This window comes from Phalacrocorax aristotelis, chromosome 1 (assembly GCF_949628215.1).
Source record: "Phalacrocorax aristotelis chromosome 1, bGulAri2.1, whole genome shotgun sequence".
Classification (NCBI taxonomy): domain Eukaryota; kingdom Metazoa; phylum Chordata; class Aves; order Suliformes; family Phalacrocoracidae; genus Phalacrocorax; species Phalacrocorax aristotelis.
This window is the reverse complement of record NC_134276.1, coordinates 185,433,308-185,446,987: the sequence shown is the minus strand read 5'-3', so window position 1 is coordinate 185,446,987 and position 13,680 is coordinate 185,433,308. Positions and strand designations below refer to the sequence as shown.

The 13,680-nt window shown below is 38.5% G+C and overlaps 1 protein-coding gene across 3 annotated transcripts; it reads right to left on the bottom strand.

The window, feature by feature from the left end:
* Positions 1-696: 696 nt before the first annotated feature.
* Positions 697-13,587, bottom strand: PUS7L (pseudouridine synthase 7 like). Of its 3 annotated transcripts, none has more exons than XM_075080973.1 (8): positions 12,418-13,587; positions 11,566-11,725; positions 9,738-9,933; positions 7,925-8,023; positions 6,300-6,381; positions 4,288-4,565; positions 2,518-2,571; positions 697-1,893 (listed from the first exon to the last, which is right to left on the bottom strand). In XM_075080973.1, the coding sequence occupies exons 1-8, from the start codon at positions 13,310-13,312 to the stop codon at positions 1,570-1,572; spliced, it is 2,088 nt and encodes a 695-aa protein (XP_074937074.1). In that variant the 5' UTR covers positions 13,313-13,587; the 3' UTR covers positions 697-1,569. The 3 variants fall into 3 exon arrangements, with proteins under 3 accessions (XP_074937074.1, XP_074937076.1, XP_074937075.1); XM_075080975.1 differs by having other exon boundaries at positions 11,566-11,644; positions 12,418-13,433; XM_075080974.1 differs by lacking the exon at positions 2,518-2,571 and having other exon boundaries at positions 12,418-13,433.
* Between the last annotated feature and the right edge of the window lie 93 nt (positions 13,588-13,680).

Below are 13,680 nucleotides of genomic sequence, written 5' to 3'. Positions count from 1 at the left end.
ACATCCCAGGAGGCTGCTGGTCATCCTTGCTGCCAAGGCACACGGCTGGCCCATGTTCAGCTGCCCACTGGGCCCCCAGGGCCATTCCTGCAGAGCTGCTCCCCAGCCTGTTCCTCCCCAGCCTGGGCTGCTGTAGGGGTGCTTCTTTCCCAGGGGTAGCACTTTGCCTTTGTTGAATGTCATCAGGTTCCTGTTGGCCTGTCCCTCCAGCATGTCTAGGTTGCCCTGAGTGGCAGCATGATCCTCCAGAGCATCCATTTGTCTCCTTAATTTGATGTCACCTGCAAATTTGATGAGGGTGAACTCCATCCACTCCTCCAGGTCACTGACAAAGACATGAAACAGGATGGGGCTCAGGAGAGACCCCTGTGGTACTCACTCACTCCAGGTAAGGTATGACCCATTAATCCAACGCCACGTTGGACACCTTCAAGAGTCGTCTGGACAGGGTGCTGGGCCATCTTGTCTAGACTGTGCTCTTCCCAGAAAGGTTGGACTTGATGATCCCTGAGGTCCCGTCCAACCTGTGATTCTGTGTAATCACTACTCTTCGAGCCTCATCATCCAATCACTTTTTTACCCACCTGGTTGTCCACCCAGCCAGACCATAATGTCCTAACTTGTTTTCAAGAATATTGTGGGACAGTGTCAAAAGCCTTGCTAAAGTCAAGGTAAATGACATTTTCTGCTCTCCCCTTTTCCACAAATCCACTCATTTTATCACAGCCACTTTTTTTAATTAAGAAAAAAATATAAAAGCTTTTTCCCAAGGATAGTTCCATTAACATTTTTTTTGCCACCCTAAGGCTTTACAGTAGTAGGAATAAAGTCTGCATCCTGTAAACAATAAAACAGGTCTTTGGTTTTATTATAAATGGTTTTGCAGTTACGTGGATTACTCACCTCATCTTGATGAGCTTACTTGAACAGGCACTAACTAACAGCTATGCACTACTTAATCTTGGAATCCTTAGCATTAACTCAAGATGGGGGATTCATCAACAGTCTGATAGTACCAGATGACTTGTCATTATTGACACCGGACTTTTACCTTTTAACACTTGGTGCCTGAACACAACAAAACCACAATGTATTTAGTGAACCTTGGTACAGCAGCTTTTCAGTTAGGTACCTGAAGGCTGCAAGCTTGTCACATCATTGCTTGAACAGCATTTAGTATAAGCCTTTTCTTTATTTTTTAATGATTACAAAATAAAAGATACATTTGTTTGCTGCAAACATTTTTCCAGGAGTTAACTTGGCAAGTCAGATGTCTATGCAAATATGAAATTCATGCTTGCAGCCCATGGCTTCTTTAAGTTCTGTTAAACCTGCCTGGCATAACACAGCTTTATCCCAAGGCATCCAAGGGTTTGCATTTAGGGTTTGAAGCGTTTTTTTGAAGATTCCAAAGGGTTCTAGTGGGTTTTTTCCTAATCAGCATGAAACTCAATCTACAAAATTTTCCTGTTTGTGGCTTGAACCTGTTATTCTCCTTAATTCTGCTGGTATTATACATAAAATATCACCATTGTATAATATTCCTGCAATATTTCATTAACTGGAGTCTTAAAAGTCACATTTCATTATTTCTCTCAGACAGACTGTTGCATAACATGAAGGATCAAGATCAAATGATATATGAAGAGAGACTTTTGATTCATTCAGATGGTTGTCTTCAATTTCAATTCCTTTTTCACTACCTTCCAAAAAATATGATAGATTCTGAACATTTTTCAAAATGGGTCTGTAGCATCCAGGTATATTCAGCTGTAATGGAGACACTCTGAATTTGCACATCTGTAGCTCATCCTTAGAAAGCCTTTCACGGTACCATTGCCCAACTTTATTACTGGGATACTTGATACTATGTCCCACCATTGGAAGAACAACCTTCAAAGAAAAAAACAAAACAACAAACATATTTGAAATAAAGTCCACCAATTTCCCTGTGTCTAAATCTTGTGTTTTGGGGCCTGAAATAGTAAACCAGCAGCTTCTCCTGTGAAGTAAAGCTGTCCAAGGCAGATATGTTGGATGTAATTAAAGCAGAAAAAATAATCAATGATCAGGATTCCTAATAGAAATATACTAGAAATAGACTAGAAATATACTAACATTAATTTCCTTGCTTGTTGGGAAAGATACAGCAATAAAGAGATTAAGTTGCCTATGTAAGACTTCCCAACTATGCACTCTGGATTTTCAATAACTAGAACATCGACAGCTCTTGAATGTTTTCCAAGCAGACTGAAAAAATTTTCGAAGTATTTACATTCAGCTTCAAGATAAATATCGCCATACTACAAATGACACTGTACTTATTTCCATTACAAAGTAAATATTCTTTCCTCCTGTTTGTTATGAGAGTGGAGATTAGTTCACATGTGTTTTCTTTAATGTGCAATCTGGCATGGAAGAAGACTTCACCAGTTAACTTAATCACATTATTTTTAGAACAAAACATTTTCATCAAATAAAGAGACAAACAACTCAGAATTTTTCATACGGACTTACTTGGTTTATAGAGTATTTGTTAGCTGACTCTTCTGGAGCAGTGACTACATGAACCTGACACGACATTTAAGAAGTTAAGAAAAAAACTTTTTAAAAAATAAAACATACACTTCATTTTAGCAATTACGCACTGTACTCCCAAACCCATAAAGGATTCTAAGGTTATTTAACTACTGCAAGGACAATAATCTATTTCAGGAATGACAAACAGTAGAGATGCTTAATATAAAGTAATCTGTTTACTGGTAAATGGCATTGCATTAAATATTTACTGATGCTAGCTACCACTAATTAGCAAACCTACAAACTCATATTCTTTGAGTTTGAAGTTAACTGTGCCTATGCAATCTTGTGATACATCAGCAAGAGCAAAAATACTAAGAAAAATGTTTTATATTAAATAGGAATATATATTTAACTCAATACTGAATTTGACACCTCTGATTTTCATTTTATTTGACCTACTTGTTTTATTAACAATCACTCTCAAAAATATTGTTGAAGAAAAATTACAATGGAAACAGAAGCCACTCTACAGGGGCTGAGGGTTATTCAGTAACCTTCCAAGTGCTCTTGCTTTCAAATCTGTAAGATGTTCACCCAAAAGAAATGAGATACATTCTGCCTATGCACACACCTGTTTATCATCCAGTAAAACGCTGTAAAATTCTATGCTTTATCTGATGATCAGAAGAAAGACAGCATCATGCAATCATTTAGGTTGGAAAAGACCTTTAAGATCATTGAATCCAACCATAAACATAGCCCTGCCAAGTCCACCACTAAACCATATCCTCAAGCATCACATCTACCCTTCTTTTCAATACCTCCAGGGATGGAGACTCCACCACCTCCCTGGGCAGCCTGTTCCAATACTTGACAACCCTTTCAGTGAAGAAATTTTTCCTAATATCCAATCCTAACCTCCCCTGGCACAACTTGAGGCCATTTCCTCTTGTCCGATCACTTGTTACTTGGGAAAAGAGACCCAGCTGCTTCCACAATAAGAAAAAGGTATGCTAACTCTGAAAGAAGAGATTACTTCAGAATGGACTTCAGCATGCCCAGACCTGGGACCAGCATACACTCCACTGCTGGCTTCTGCTTACTGTCCTACCCATGGGTCAAGGCACAGCACCCAGGCCATGCTGTGGGCGAGCAGAAGCACTCCCTTCCCCTTTACTACTTTCCCAAGAAGACTGCTGCATTTTTTGAACAACTGCTAACAGTTTAGACCCACTGTCAATCTGTTTTAATTGCCTGAGTAAGTGAAATTTTGCTACATGTGCTTTGACTGTGTAGCTGCAATGAGATTACTAGTTCAGTCTGAGGCCACCTTTCACCATGGGCTTACATTCATTAATATATATAATGGGAAGGTCTGACCTGGAGAGCCAATCTGCACTGACTGATAATATAGGCACACCCAGCCATCCACTCTGAAGGTCTTCCCCTAGTCAGATCCTAAGAAGAGCATTATATACCATGGAGGCTAAATTCTTACATATATCAACTCTGACATTCTGTTCCTTCTTCTCTCTTCAATAAAATAAACAGTAAGAACAGCTAAAAGCTGCTAATATACACCTAGCTTATGCGCCTGTTTAAGGTAAATCAAAAAAATCTATACCACTTTGTTCAGCTTTGTCACTTACGTTAAATATTTTCATGAATGAACCAAAATAAAAGCACCAGAGTATGTCTGAGTATGTATTCAAGTGCATTAAGCTACTTTTTTTTCTTTACAAGAAATGTTTTGTGAAGACTCACCTTGTCATTCAGGGAAATGTTTTCATCATTTTCTTCTGAGAAAACAAGATCACCCTCAACAACTTTTGAACCATAGATCTTCAGCCTATATGATGCTGCTTCATTCCAAATTTTACTGCAATAAGCATGGACATAGAATATGCGCATGGAATGAGGAATATTGAGCCATCCTTTGGTACAACCTTCATGATTTACACCATAGCGATTTAAAGCTCGTAGCAACATCTTCTCTCTCACTTTAAATTCTGGCAGCATCACAAGCGCACCCTTTGCATCTTCTGATATAAACAAAAATAACCATATAAGTAATCCCTGATTTTTCAAATATTACCTGTTAGGAAAAAATACACTTAAGAAGATGAAATAATCAGGTAGGGAACAATGGTGTCAGTCTACCCTCTTTACACTGACTTTTAGGTTATTGTTTCCTTTCCTTCAATGTGGCATGTTAGACAAATTTCATCTTAGATGCCTGTCAACACAGTCCCATGAATTCTGTTCTATTTCATGCAGTATAAACCGAACTAACTAGCTGCCATTTAGCCTAGCTTGCCTTTTTTTTTTTTTTTTAGAAAGTTACTTCATCACTCCAAAGGCTTTTTTAGATCAGGTAACTGAAAGTAAAAACCAAGCTATAAAAGAACATTAAACCTCTACTTTACATCATTTCAGAACACATATTTCATAGGGGGTAAAAACTGTCTTTATTTTAAAGGTACAATTTGCATTGGCCACTGGGAAGTCTGAGTGTCAACCAGCATTAAAATCTATTTAATCACATTTGTACTATGTTATAAAAACGTTGTATATTTAAAATTTTATGGTTTACATATTTTCTTATCACGTGATTATCTGATGAAGCCTTCTGCATAGCCTTTTACCTTTTGCTTTCAGGAAAAGGCAAGCAGCTGTTTTAAGAGTCCAGATCAATGTCTTTCCATGCATCAGACAGCAATCATGGAATCACAGAATCCCAGGTTGGAAGGGACCTCAGGGATCATCTAGTCCAAACTTTCTAGGAAGAGCACAGTCTAGACAAGACGGCTCAGCACCCTGTCCAGCCAAATCTTGGAAGTGTCCAATGTAGCCGAGTCAACCACTCCCCTGGGGAGATTATTCCAATGGGTGACTTTCCTCACTGTGAAAAATTTCCCTTTTGTGTCCAATCGGAATCTCCTCGTTGTGTCCCAGAATGATTCACTGTATCTTTTTTCTGAAATGACACGTATCTGTGTCTCTTGAAGCTATATATCACAGCTGTTCTGTCAATCTACAGTGATAAGCAGGCTAACAGACATGGAATGTTTGAAAAGAATAAAACAATATATCATTTTAATATAATAAGAAAACATATTTGAAGTCGAGAGCAACTCCAAATTTTTAGTTTTGGAGAGAAAGTTAAGTTGAATGGTAGAAGCAATAAATATGTCAAACAGAGCATTTCACTCGGCACATTTCTGCCTTTGACATATTTTGTTGATTTTATTTCAAGACCGAAAGAAGGTAGATCACAGGGAAGTATGGAAGAGGTACATAATTAAAGAGATGTAAAAGCAAAGCCCAAAGGTGCAAAAACCGAGAGCTAAGATTGTTAGAGAAATCTCAGAAAATTAGATGCCCACACATGGTAAGTGCTGAGTATGAGCTGGATGTCTCATTCCTGTATGTTTGCTTTATTAGGGAGGAGAAGTTTATATTCCAAAAGCAGACAGATGGAAGGAGGCTGAAACGGCTTTGATAAAATTATCTTAGTCTTTTCCAGCATTATGCTATACAGCGTTTGTTTCTACGCTGTCTTGCACCTGAAGTACATTAGTTTTCCACTCTTTTGCATATTTAGGGCCTCATCCTCACCTAATTTTTAACTGTGCAACTCTACTGAGTTCTGCAGAATAGACTATTAAGTGGTATAAAGCAGCAGCAAAATAAAAAGTATCTCTCTGTGCAGCAACACCTTATTCCCTCACAATATCAACCCTGAATAAATATAGAGACAATTTAACTGGACATACCAGTTTGAAGAAAGTATCTTTTTGCGTCGTTTACAGGGTCATCAGTATCTTCGGGTGTGAAGAATAACTTCATAGCTTTCACCTTTAAAGGACAATATTAATGTGTTTTTTTGCATTTAAATATAACTATCTGTCAACCAAATTCTGTGTTAACATATTCTGCAACCTCTCAAAATTATACAAGTTCTTTAAGGTCAATGGTAAATTCTCCATTTCACAAAAGATGCCATGAAGAGCAAACCAATGTGGTTGTGTTCCCTCTCAGATTAAAGAAAGGTTTTAGTCACGCAGGAGACACAAGACAGCTTTCAAAGCTCTATGAGAAATCAGTCACTCTTCTTGTACATCCCATTAGAACTCCTCCACTTTGTAATGCCATTGTTCTATCCTGAACAGGAAGGTTCCCTCTTTCCCTTCTGCATGTTTCACACAAAATTTAGACTGAACACTTTCCACAGTCTCACAGAGGGACAACAATCTATCTTTTTTTTTTTTGTTTGTGTACTGATCTGTACTAGGTTAGATGACACTGCGACAGGGAAAACACTGCACTAACCTCTGCTACTTGCAACACCAGTGGAACCACAGTTTGCTAGCACTTACACCAACCTGTGACATCTGGTTCTTGTCCTCCTCTGCATTGGACTGTGCAAGCACATACTGGCACATTTTTAATATAAACAGTAGTTCCTACATATTTTAAATTAAAAAGTACCTGCATTAAGACTAGAGATTTAAATCATTACTCTTCAGGCACTGGCACCTGGTACTAACTGCTAGCGCACCAGAATTCAAAATGTCAGATAGATCAACAGTAACTTTTATGGGCTGCCCTCAAGTCTTGATTCTGCTTATATTTGGAGCATAAGTTTTCCTGACTTTGCTCAGAATCAAAACAAGATTAGAAGAAACGGATACTGAAGTGTTCATTTGACTTTGTAGTGTCTGATTCTGTTTCAGACTTGTGCCAAGTACTATACCATATACACTGAAAAGTATATGACTCTTACCTTATGAATTATTGCTTAAGAAATAAGCTTTCCTTAGCTTACATGGGAGCAATTGCTCAGAACTAAGAGTTTGGGAAAGAAGCCAAGGAATAATGGAAAGCAGCAATCTCTTCTATATAGCAGATAAATTACTGTGGTATTGAAAAAGCAAATCTTTTCATATGATCATGGTTAATATCTTGTGACATTTTTAAGAAGTATATAGACTCCAGCAGGATAAAGAGGCTACAAGTTAGGAGGCAATCAGGACCATGAATAAATATTGTATAAAGACTGCTTCATTTTAGCATTCAAACCTTGTACGGAATGCAGACACTTTCCTGCGAAGTGGGACGATGACAATCACAATCACATACCAATCACGGACAGAAAAATCACTTCCTGAACTACTTAAAGCTGCACCTGCTGTTAAAAAAAAAATCTTTTTGTTTCAGCATGAAGACCTTCATGCTTACGTTGCTGTCAAAACTGATCTGGCAATTACTTCCATCACATATATGGGTTCGTCTCACAAATGAAATTGTTCTCTGGGAAGGTCAACTCCAGCGCTAGACATTGAAACAGTAATGTGAAATTAACTTGACAGTAACTATTTAAATTAAAAAATGAAAATACCATTTTTTCATTCAGTAAAGCCAATCCTATTTGATCTGTCTGAACATTCTGTCCTTGCCCAAATCGCTGAGGTCCATAGTAATTTACAAAACCTTTTGTCTAGAATGAAGAACAAAAATGTTTAAAGCATGGAAGTACCAGGTACAATTAATAAGACCAAGTGTACAACATACATGCATCTAACATTTACATCCAAAATGCAGACAGTTTTTTAATCAGAAATAATACATTAAAAAGTTGTAACTTATGATCCATTACAATATTTTAGCAGCTAATTTAGAAACATCTAAAAAGACAACAAAATAATTTCATTGCCTTCACTTTCATAAAAAATAAGTAAATGAAATAAAATTATTTCTATATAGTTAATATAAATAAAACTACAGGTCAAGTAAAAGTAATCAAGCCTTTTATATGTGCCAAACTGTGGAAACTCTTCTCAAGCAAATGCGGCATAGCACAGGTAATGAACAGAAACCACTGTTGGACATTTTTCTTAAAAATACTAATCTTTTTTTACATGAGATCATTTGCATTATTATTACAATAATAAAGACCAAGAGAGCATTTCTGCTAATTGGGATTTTAAGTCTCCTGGTGAGTTCTAGGTCACATGTGGGCAGTAAAATCACAGCCACGTGACCCAATGAGAACATCCTTTCCTAGAAAATAATTAGTATGCATGGAGTAGACAAGCAAAAGACATAGAGCATTTGTTTTGGAAATTGTTATTCAGTTCAAATTATATAACCATGCTTTGGACATCCTTAGGTCCCGTACATGACTTTGTTTTCATGGAAGACGAAAAGTCTCTAGTTCGGATTAACACACATGCTGCTTTTGTCATCCATCATCTGACTAGTCAGCTAAATCTAATAAAGCAAGACACGCTATCGTAGGAATCTGTGTTCATTTTCCAAAAAGCAAAATAAAAAACCAGTCAGATGGACAGAGAGAGAGAAAAAAGCGTTTAAGTACCAGTTGAATGTTTTTCAATAATGGACTTGATGATCTTAAGGGTCTTTTCCAACCTTAACGATTCTAAAATTAATTGCCAAAATACATGTAATATATTTTGCTTTTGCACACTGGGTAGTTTTCATTCAAGTCATTATGCCTGGATTAATCTTCTTAAGGTGATTTGTATTAAGGTTATGAGTGAGAAAGATAGGGCATGAAAATTACTGCTGTACCAAACACCCAAAGTTTTTCTTTTCCATGTTTTTCTTTTACTTTTCTCAGTGATTTAAGAATGTCCAATGATGGGGTTTTTTTCAGGGACTAAGGATAACAGCAATCAAAATCCACTGAATTCCAGGGCATCTTTCTCTGCTATGGACATTTCACATATATTTATGCCATAAAGTATGCAGATTTCCACCTAAGCTAACCACGCATTTTCCCCGTAAGACCAAAAAAGACAACCAGTTGATAGATGTAACGATATTCTTTCATGCTGCCAGCCACCACAGTGAAACCCATCACTTTGGTTGGCCTTGGGTGTGTGCAGCAATAGGTCATATATCCATACTCATTTGCTACCAAACTTCCCATCTGCCTTGCTACACCACTCTGGGGTCTGCAGTCTGTAACACAGAATTAACTAACTTATGGTCCCCCTCCTTGGAAGGCAGCTTTACTCCTGTGACTCCTTAAGTAATGCAGGAAAGACACAAAAAAGCAAAAAGCATCAAAACTGGGAATTAGAGCCATTATTGGGCTATTACAAGCATTTTCTTTAAAAGTACTTTTATTTTCTTACAGCACAGAATTAAAACTCCATTCATCATTGGCAACCATGAGGCTTTTTTACCTTAACGCTTTCCACTGCTTCAGATATCCTCCCTTTCAAATCTGCAGAAGAATCATGACTGTGGTGTTTGAGATCTCTCACAACTATATCAAAGTGATTGCCCTTCAGCTGACCAAGTCTCAGGTGCTGGCACACTGAATGTATGTTGTGTATTTTCATGCCCTTTTTTCCCACTTTGCTTCCAATTTCTTTCAACCTGCATAAATAATTGGGAGAAATTATGAACCATCCTCTACTAAAGCTATTCAACTTCTAATAAATGTCTTCTTCACCTTTGCACTAGAAGTAAAAACACTTAAAAAAGATAAAAAGGGATTTAAAACAATTATGAGAAAACCAAAGCAAACGCAGGGATAGAAGTCTTAAAATTTAGTTATAGTCCAGAAATACTTTCTAAATGTTTCCTTCATTTGTAGTTATATTCTGGAGCTCAACAGATACTGGAATGAAGCCATTCACTGAACTTTCTCATGGCAACTGAAATGAATTTTACATTTTTTAATTGAAAAACAAGTAATTTACTCTTCAGTCCTAAAAATCTGCTTTTCATTAAAAAAAAAAAAAAGGACAAGAAAAAGTGATGTGCTCTAGCAGACTCCAAACACAATTGCTCTTTCTTGGTCAGCCTTAAGAAAAACAAACTCGGCACACTGATTCTCTGGGTATGCTTGCACATGCTTGTAATTGGAAACACAGCTGACAGTTCAAATATTTGCCCTTTAAAGTATCCGCTCAATCTCTTTGTTCTTACGTGTAAGTATTAGTCATTCAAATCAAAGGAAACTTTCAGCATAAGAGCTTACATTCTAACTATTATTTTAATACCTTTATAAATTATTTATTTATAAAAATTATTTATTTTCCCTATTATATAGCGGCTTGGAAGGATTTAACTATTTTGTTTAGTCATTTAAATGTTAATACAAAGTTTTGCTAATTATCTCTCGAACAACTGGCCTTACAGCCCAGTTTGCAGTGGAATTGTACTACTGATATATATTTTTTTGTTTGTAATAAATCCTAAAAACATAAATTCTGCTTTCCTTTATTTGCAAAGTGTACTTTGCTTCTAAGACCAAAAACCACTAGAAAGTTAAAGCTAAGAAAGAAATAAGGTATAGTTTTGACTCCAGCGTTTTTACTGTTACTATTGCAGAACTTACATATGTTTTTACCCACTAAGCTGGCTACAGAGAGTAACAAAAATGAGGAATGAAAGGCACGTCTTGTATTATTGACACGTTCGTTATTCAGAATGTATTTTCTGCCCTTAGTTTGGTGATATCTTCTTTACTTAGTCCCATGTTTCTAAACTGGACAATGCAGTAGAGTTAACGCTTAACACTCAAGCACAGCATCTGTCCAAAGGATATTTGCAATGATTTACTTCAGTTTTGTACCCACACAAAGCCTCTAAGTTGTTGCCCGTGGACCAAAAGACAGTACTTTGATAGTAGGTGGAAATCTGTTGTGTCATGTAGTGTAGGCTTCTCCTCAGTTCCAACTAGTGGATGGTATTTAAGAAATTGTAAAGTTGGATTCCATGAACATGAATTGGAAGGACACTGTCCCAGAAGATATAATATATTTGTGTTATGAAAAATACAGAGAAAAGCAAGGTTTTTTCTTAAATTCCAACAGTGGGGGACTAAAGCACTAAGCTGTATGTTCCATAAAGCCACAGAATATTAAAGCCATTTCCACTGTGCTCGAGTACAAAAGAAGGGAAGACACATCAATAAGAACATTTCAGAAGATCATAACCATCTTGATATGTATTAACATATACAAATATTTGCTAAACTTAATGCACCCAGATTGTTAGTACCTCTCAGGAGTCACCTTCTTCACAACCATAGGCTGGTAAGTAATAGCCTTCTTATCTTTGATCCCAGTGTAACTGAAGTCTGAAGGAAGAACACCAAGTTCAGCAGCCAAGAAGCCAATTGCTTCTAGTGTTTCTAGATTTTCTTTCTGAAGGGTGAAAGCTGAAACAATAATCTCAGAATTATTAGGAATTTCTACTTTTCACTTCTAAATCATACAGGTGTTCTGCCATGACAGATGGGCAGGTCTTTCCTTCAAACTATAATAGTATGGAAACTACAAAGAAGCAGTCCCCCCACCCCACAAAACTAAAGGAAATGGGACATTTTCAGTATTGAAAGACTGAAATAAAGACAGAGTAAACAAAACTCTTGGAACAACCAGAAACCCCTGCTGCCTTTAAAAATAGTACCCAATAAAATGCAACACAATTCAATGAACACGTATTGACTTATTGGTAGAAACATTCTCTATATCAGAAACCAAATGCTTTAAGGAATGAGATCATAAATCAAATTTGACCTTACTAACTTGCCCAAAATCTAGATGCATCTTCTAAAATCCCCCAAATACTTTCAAGGGAAAGCTAGCACACAGGGAATAACAGAGTTCGTGCTACAACCAGAAGAACTGTAACCATTATCACTGAACAGTTTATGTAAAATAATTGCAGTAACTTGATTCATCCATCTCATTCTCCAGTGATGTAACTACACTGCATTAATAATGATTTATTTCACCATAAACAATGGGTCAATCAGGCCTATATACCATCTAAAAAATGATTCTGAGACTCAGTCTCCCTAAAGAACACCATACTACCCAACACTTTCACTAAAAATGTAATATTTACCTGTATAAAGATCTTGTTTTTCCTGGAAGCTACCAGCAGACCTTTTTCTGGAACAACTTTTTTCTCGAAATCGTACCATTATTGACATATTTGGCTGATCATTGGCATCTGTCACAGTAAAAGACTTTGTTTCTAGAAGTTTTCCAAATTTTCTATTAATAAAATGGTGAACTACTTTTCTGTGCTCTTTGTTTCCATCAGGCTCAAAAGAAAATGTAGAATTTTCTAGCTTTGCATCTAAAAATTTAAAGAAATCACTTGTTTCCTTTTCAGTCACCAACCGACCAAGTTCTCTGTAGTCAGCATTTCCTTTTACAATCATTTCATTGTCTTTCGTAGCAGTGACTAGAAAGGGGAATTTCTGCCTAACAGCACTGTGTAGATCAGCTCGGTTTTTCTTGTCAAGTACCTGTCCCAGCGAGATCTCCCTAGCGCCAGCATCGGCATTGTTTTCCAAGCCCCACGCATCCTTCAGATCACAAGCAAATTTATTAAGCAGTTCGCTCATGGGTTTGCCCAGTAAGGACTCCAACCTACTGGCTTCCTCGAGGCCAGGCTTCATGCCAGGTTCAGCCTCGGGCTGGTTTTTGTTAGGGGATGCAGAACAGCGGCCTCCTGCCCGCCTTGGGTCACACTCCGAAGGACTGGGCGCACCACCATGACAGCCCTTGGCGAAGGGGCCGGGAGGCTCCTTTCTCAGCTTTTTGGGTTGCTGCAAGCAGGGGTTACTTTGCTCCAGCGGTGCTTCGCTGGTTTTCTGAAGCGATTCTGCCCGGGCGTCACTAAGTAAGCGTTCGGGCATCTCGATTTCTGTCACTATGAAGTCACTCGGCGAGTTTTTGATAGTACCGCGGAAGCCGGGGTGATCAGTCACGTAACTGAAGGAAGGCAGCATGGCTCCCTGCCGTCCCCTGCCCCCGCCACACACCGGGGCACCGGCCACAGGAGAAAACGCGAAAGGGCGGGGGGAGAAGAAGAAACACCGGCTACTAAAGCAAAGGCTGACGAAGAGCGGGCAGGGAGGAAGTGGGGCAGGGAGGGCCGCCGGTCCCACGCCCGCCCCGAACGGCCGTTACGGGCCGGGTACACGCCACGCCCACGCAGTCACCCTCGCGCGCCCCCAGCCCCCACCAGGGCCGCCAGGGGGCGCCACGAACCCCCCCCCGGCCCCCCGCCCTCAGTCCCCACGGGTGAAGGGGCCCAAGGGCGGTACCAACTCCTCCACGCGCGCGGGGAAAGCAGTGGGGGGCACCCCGCCCCCCC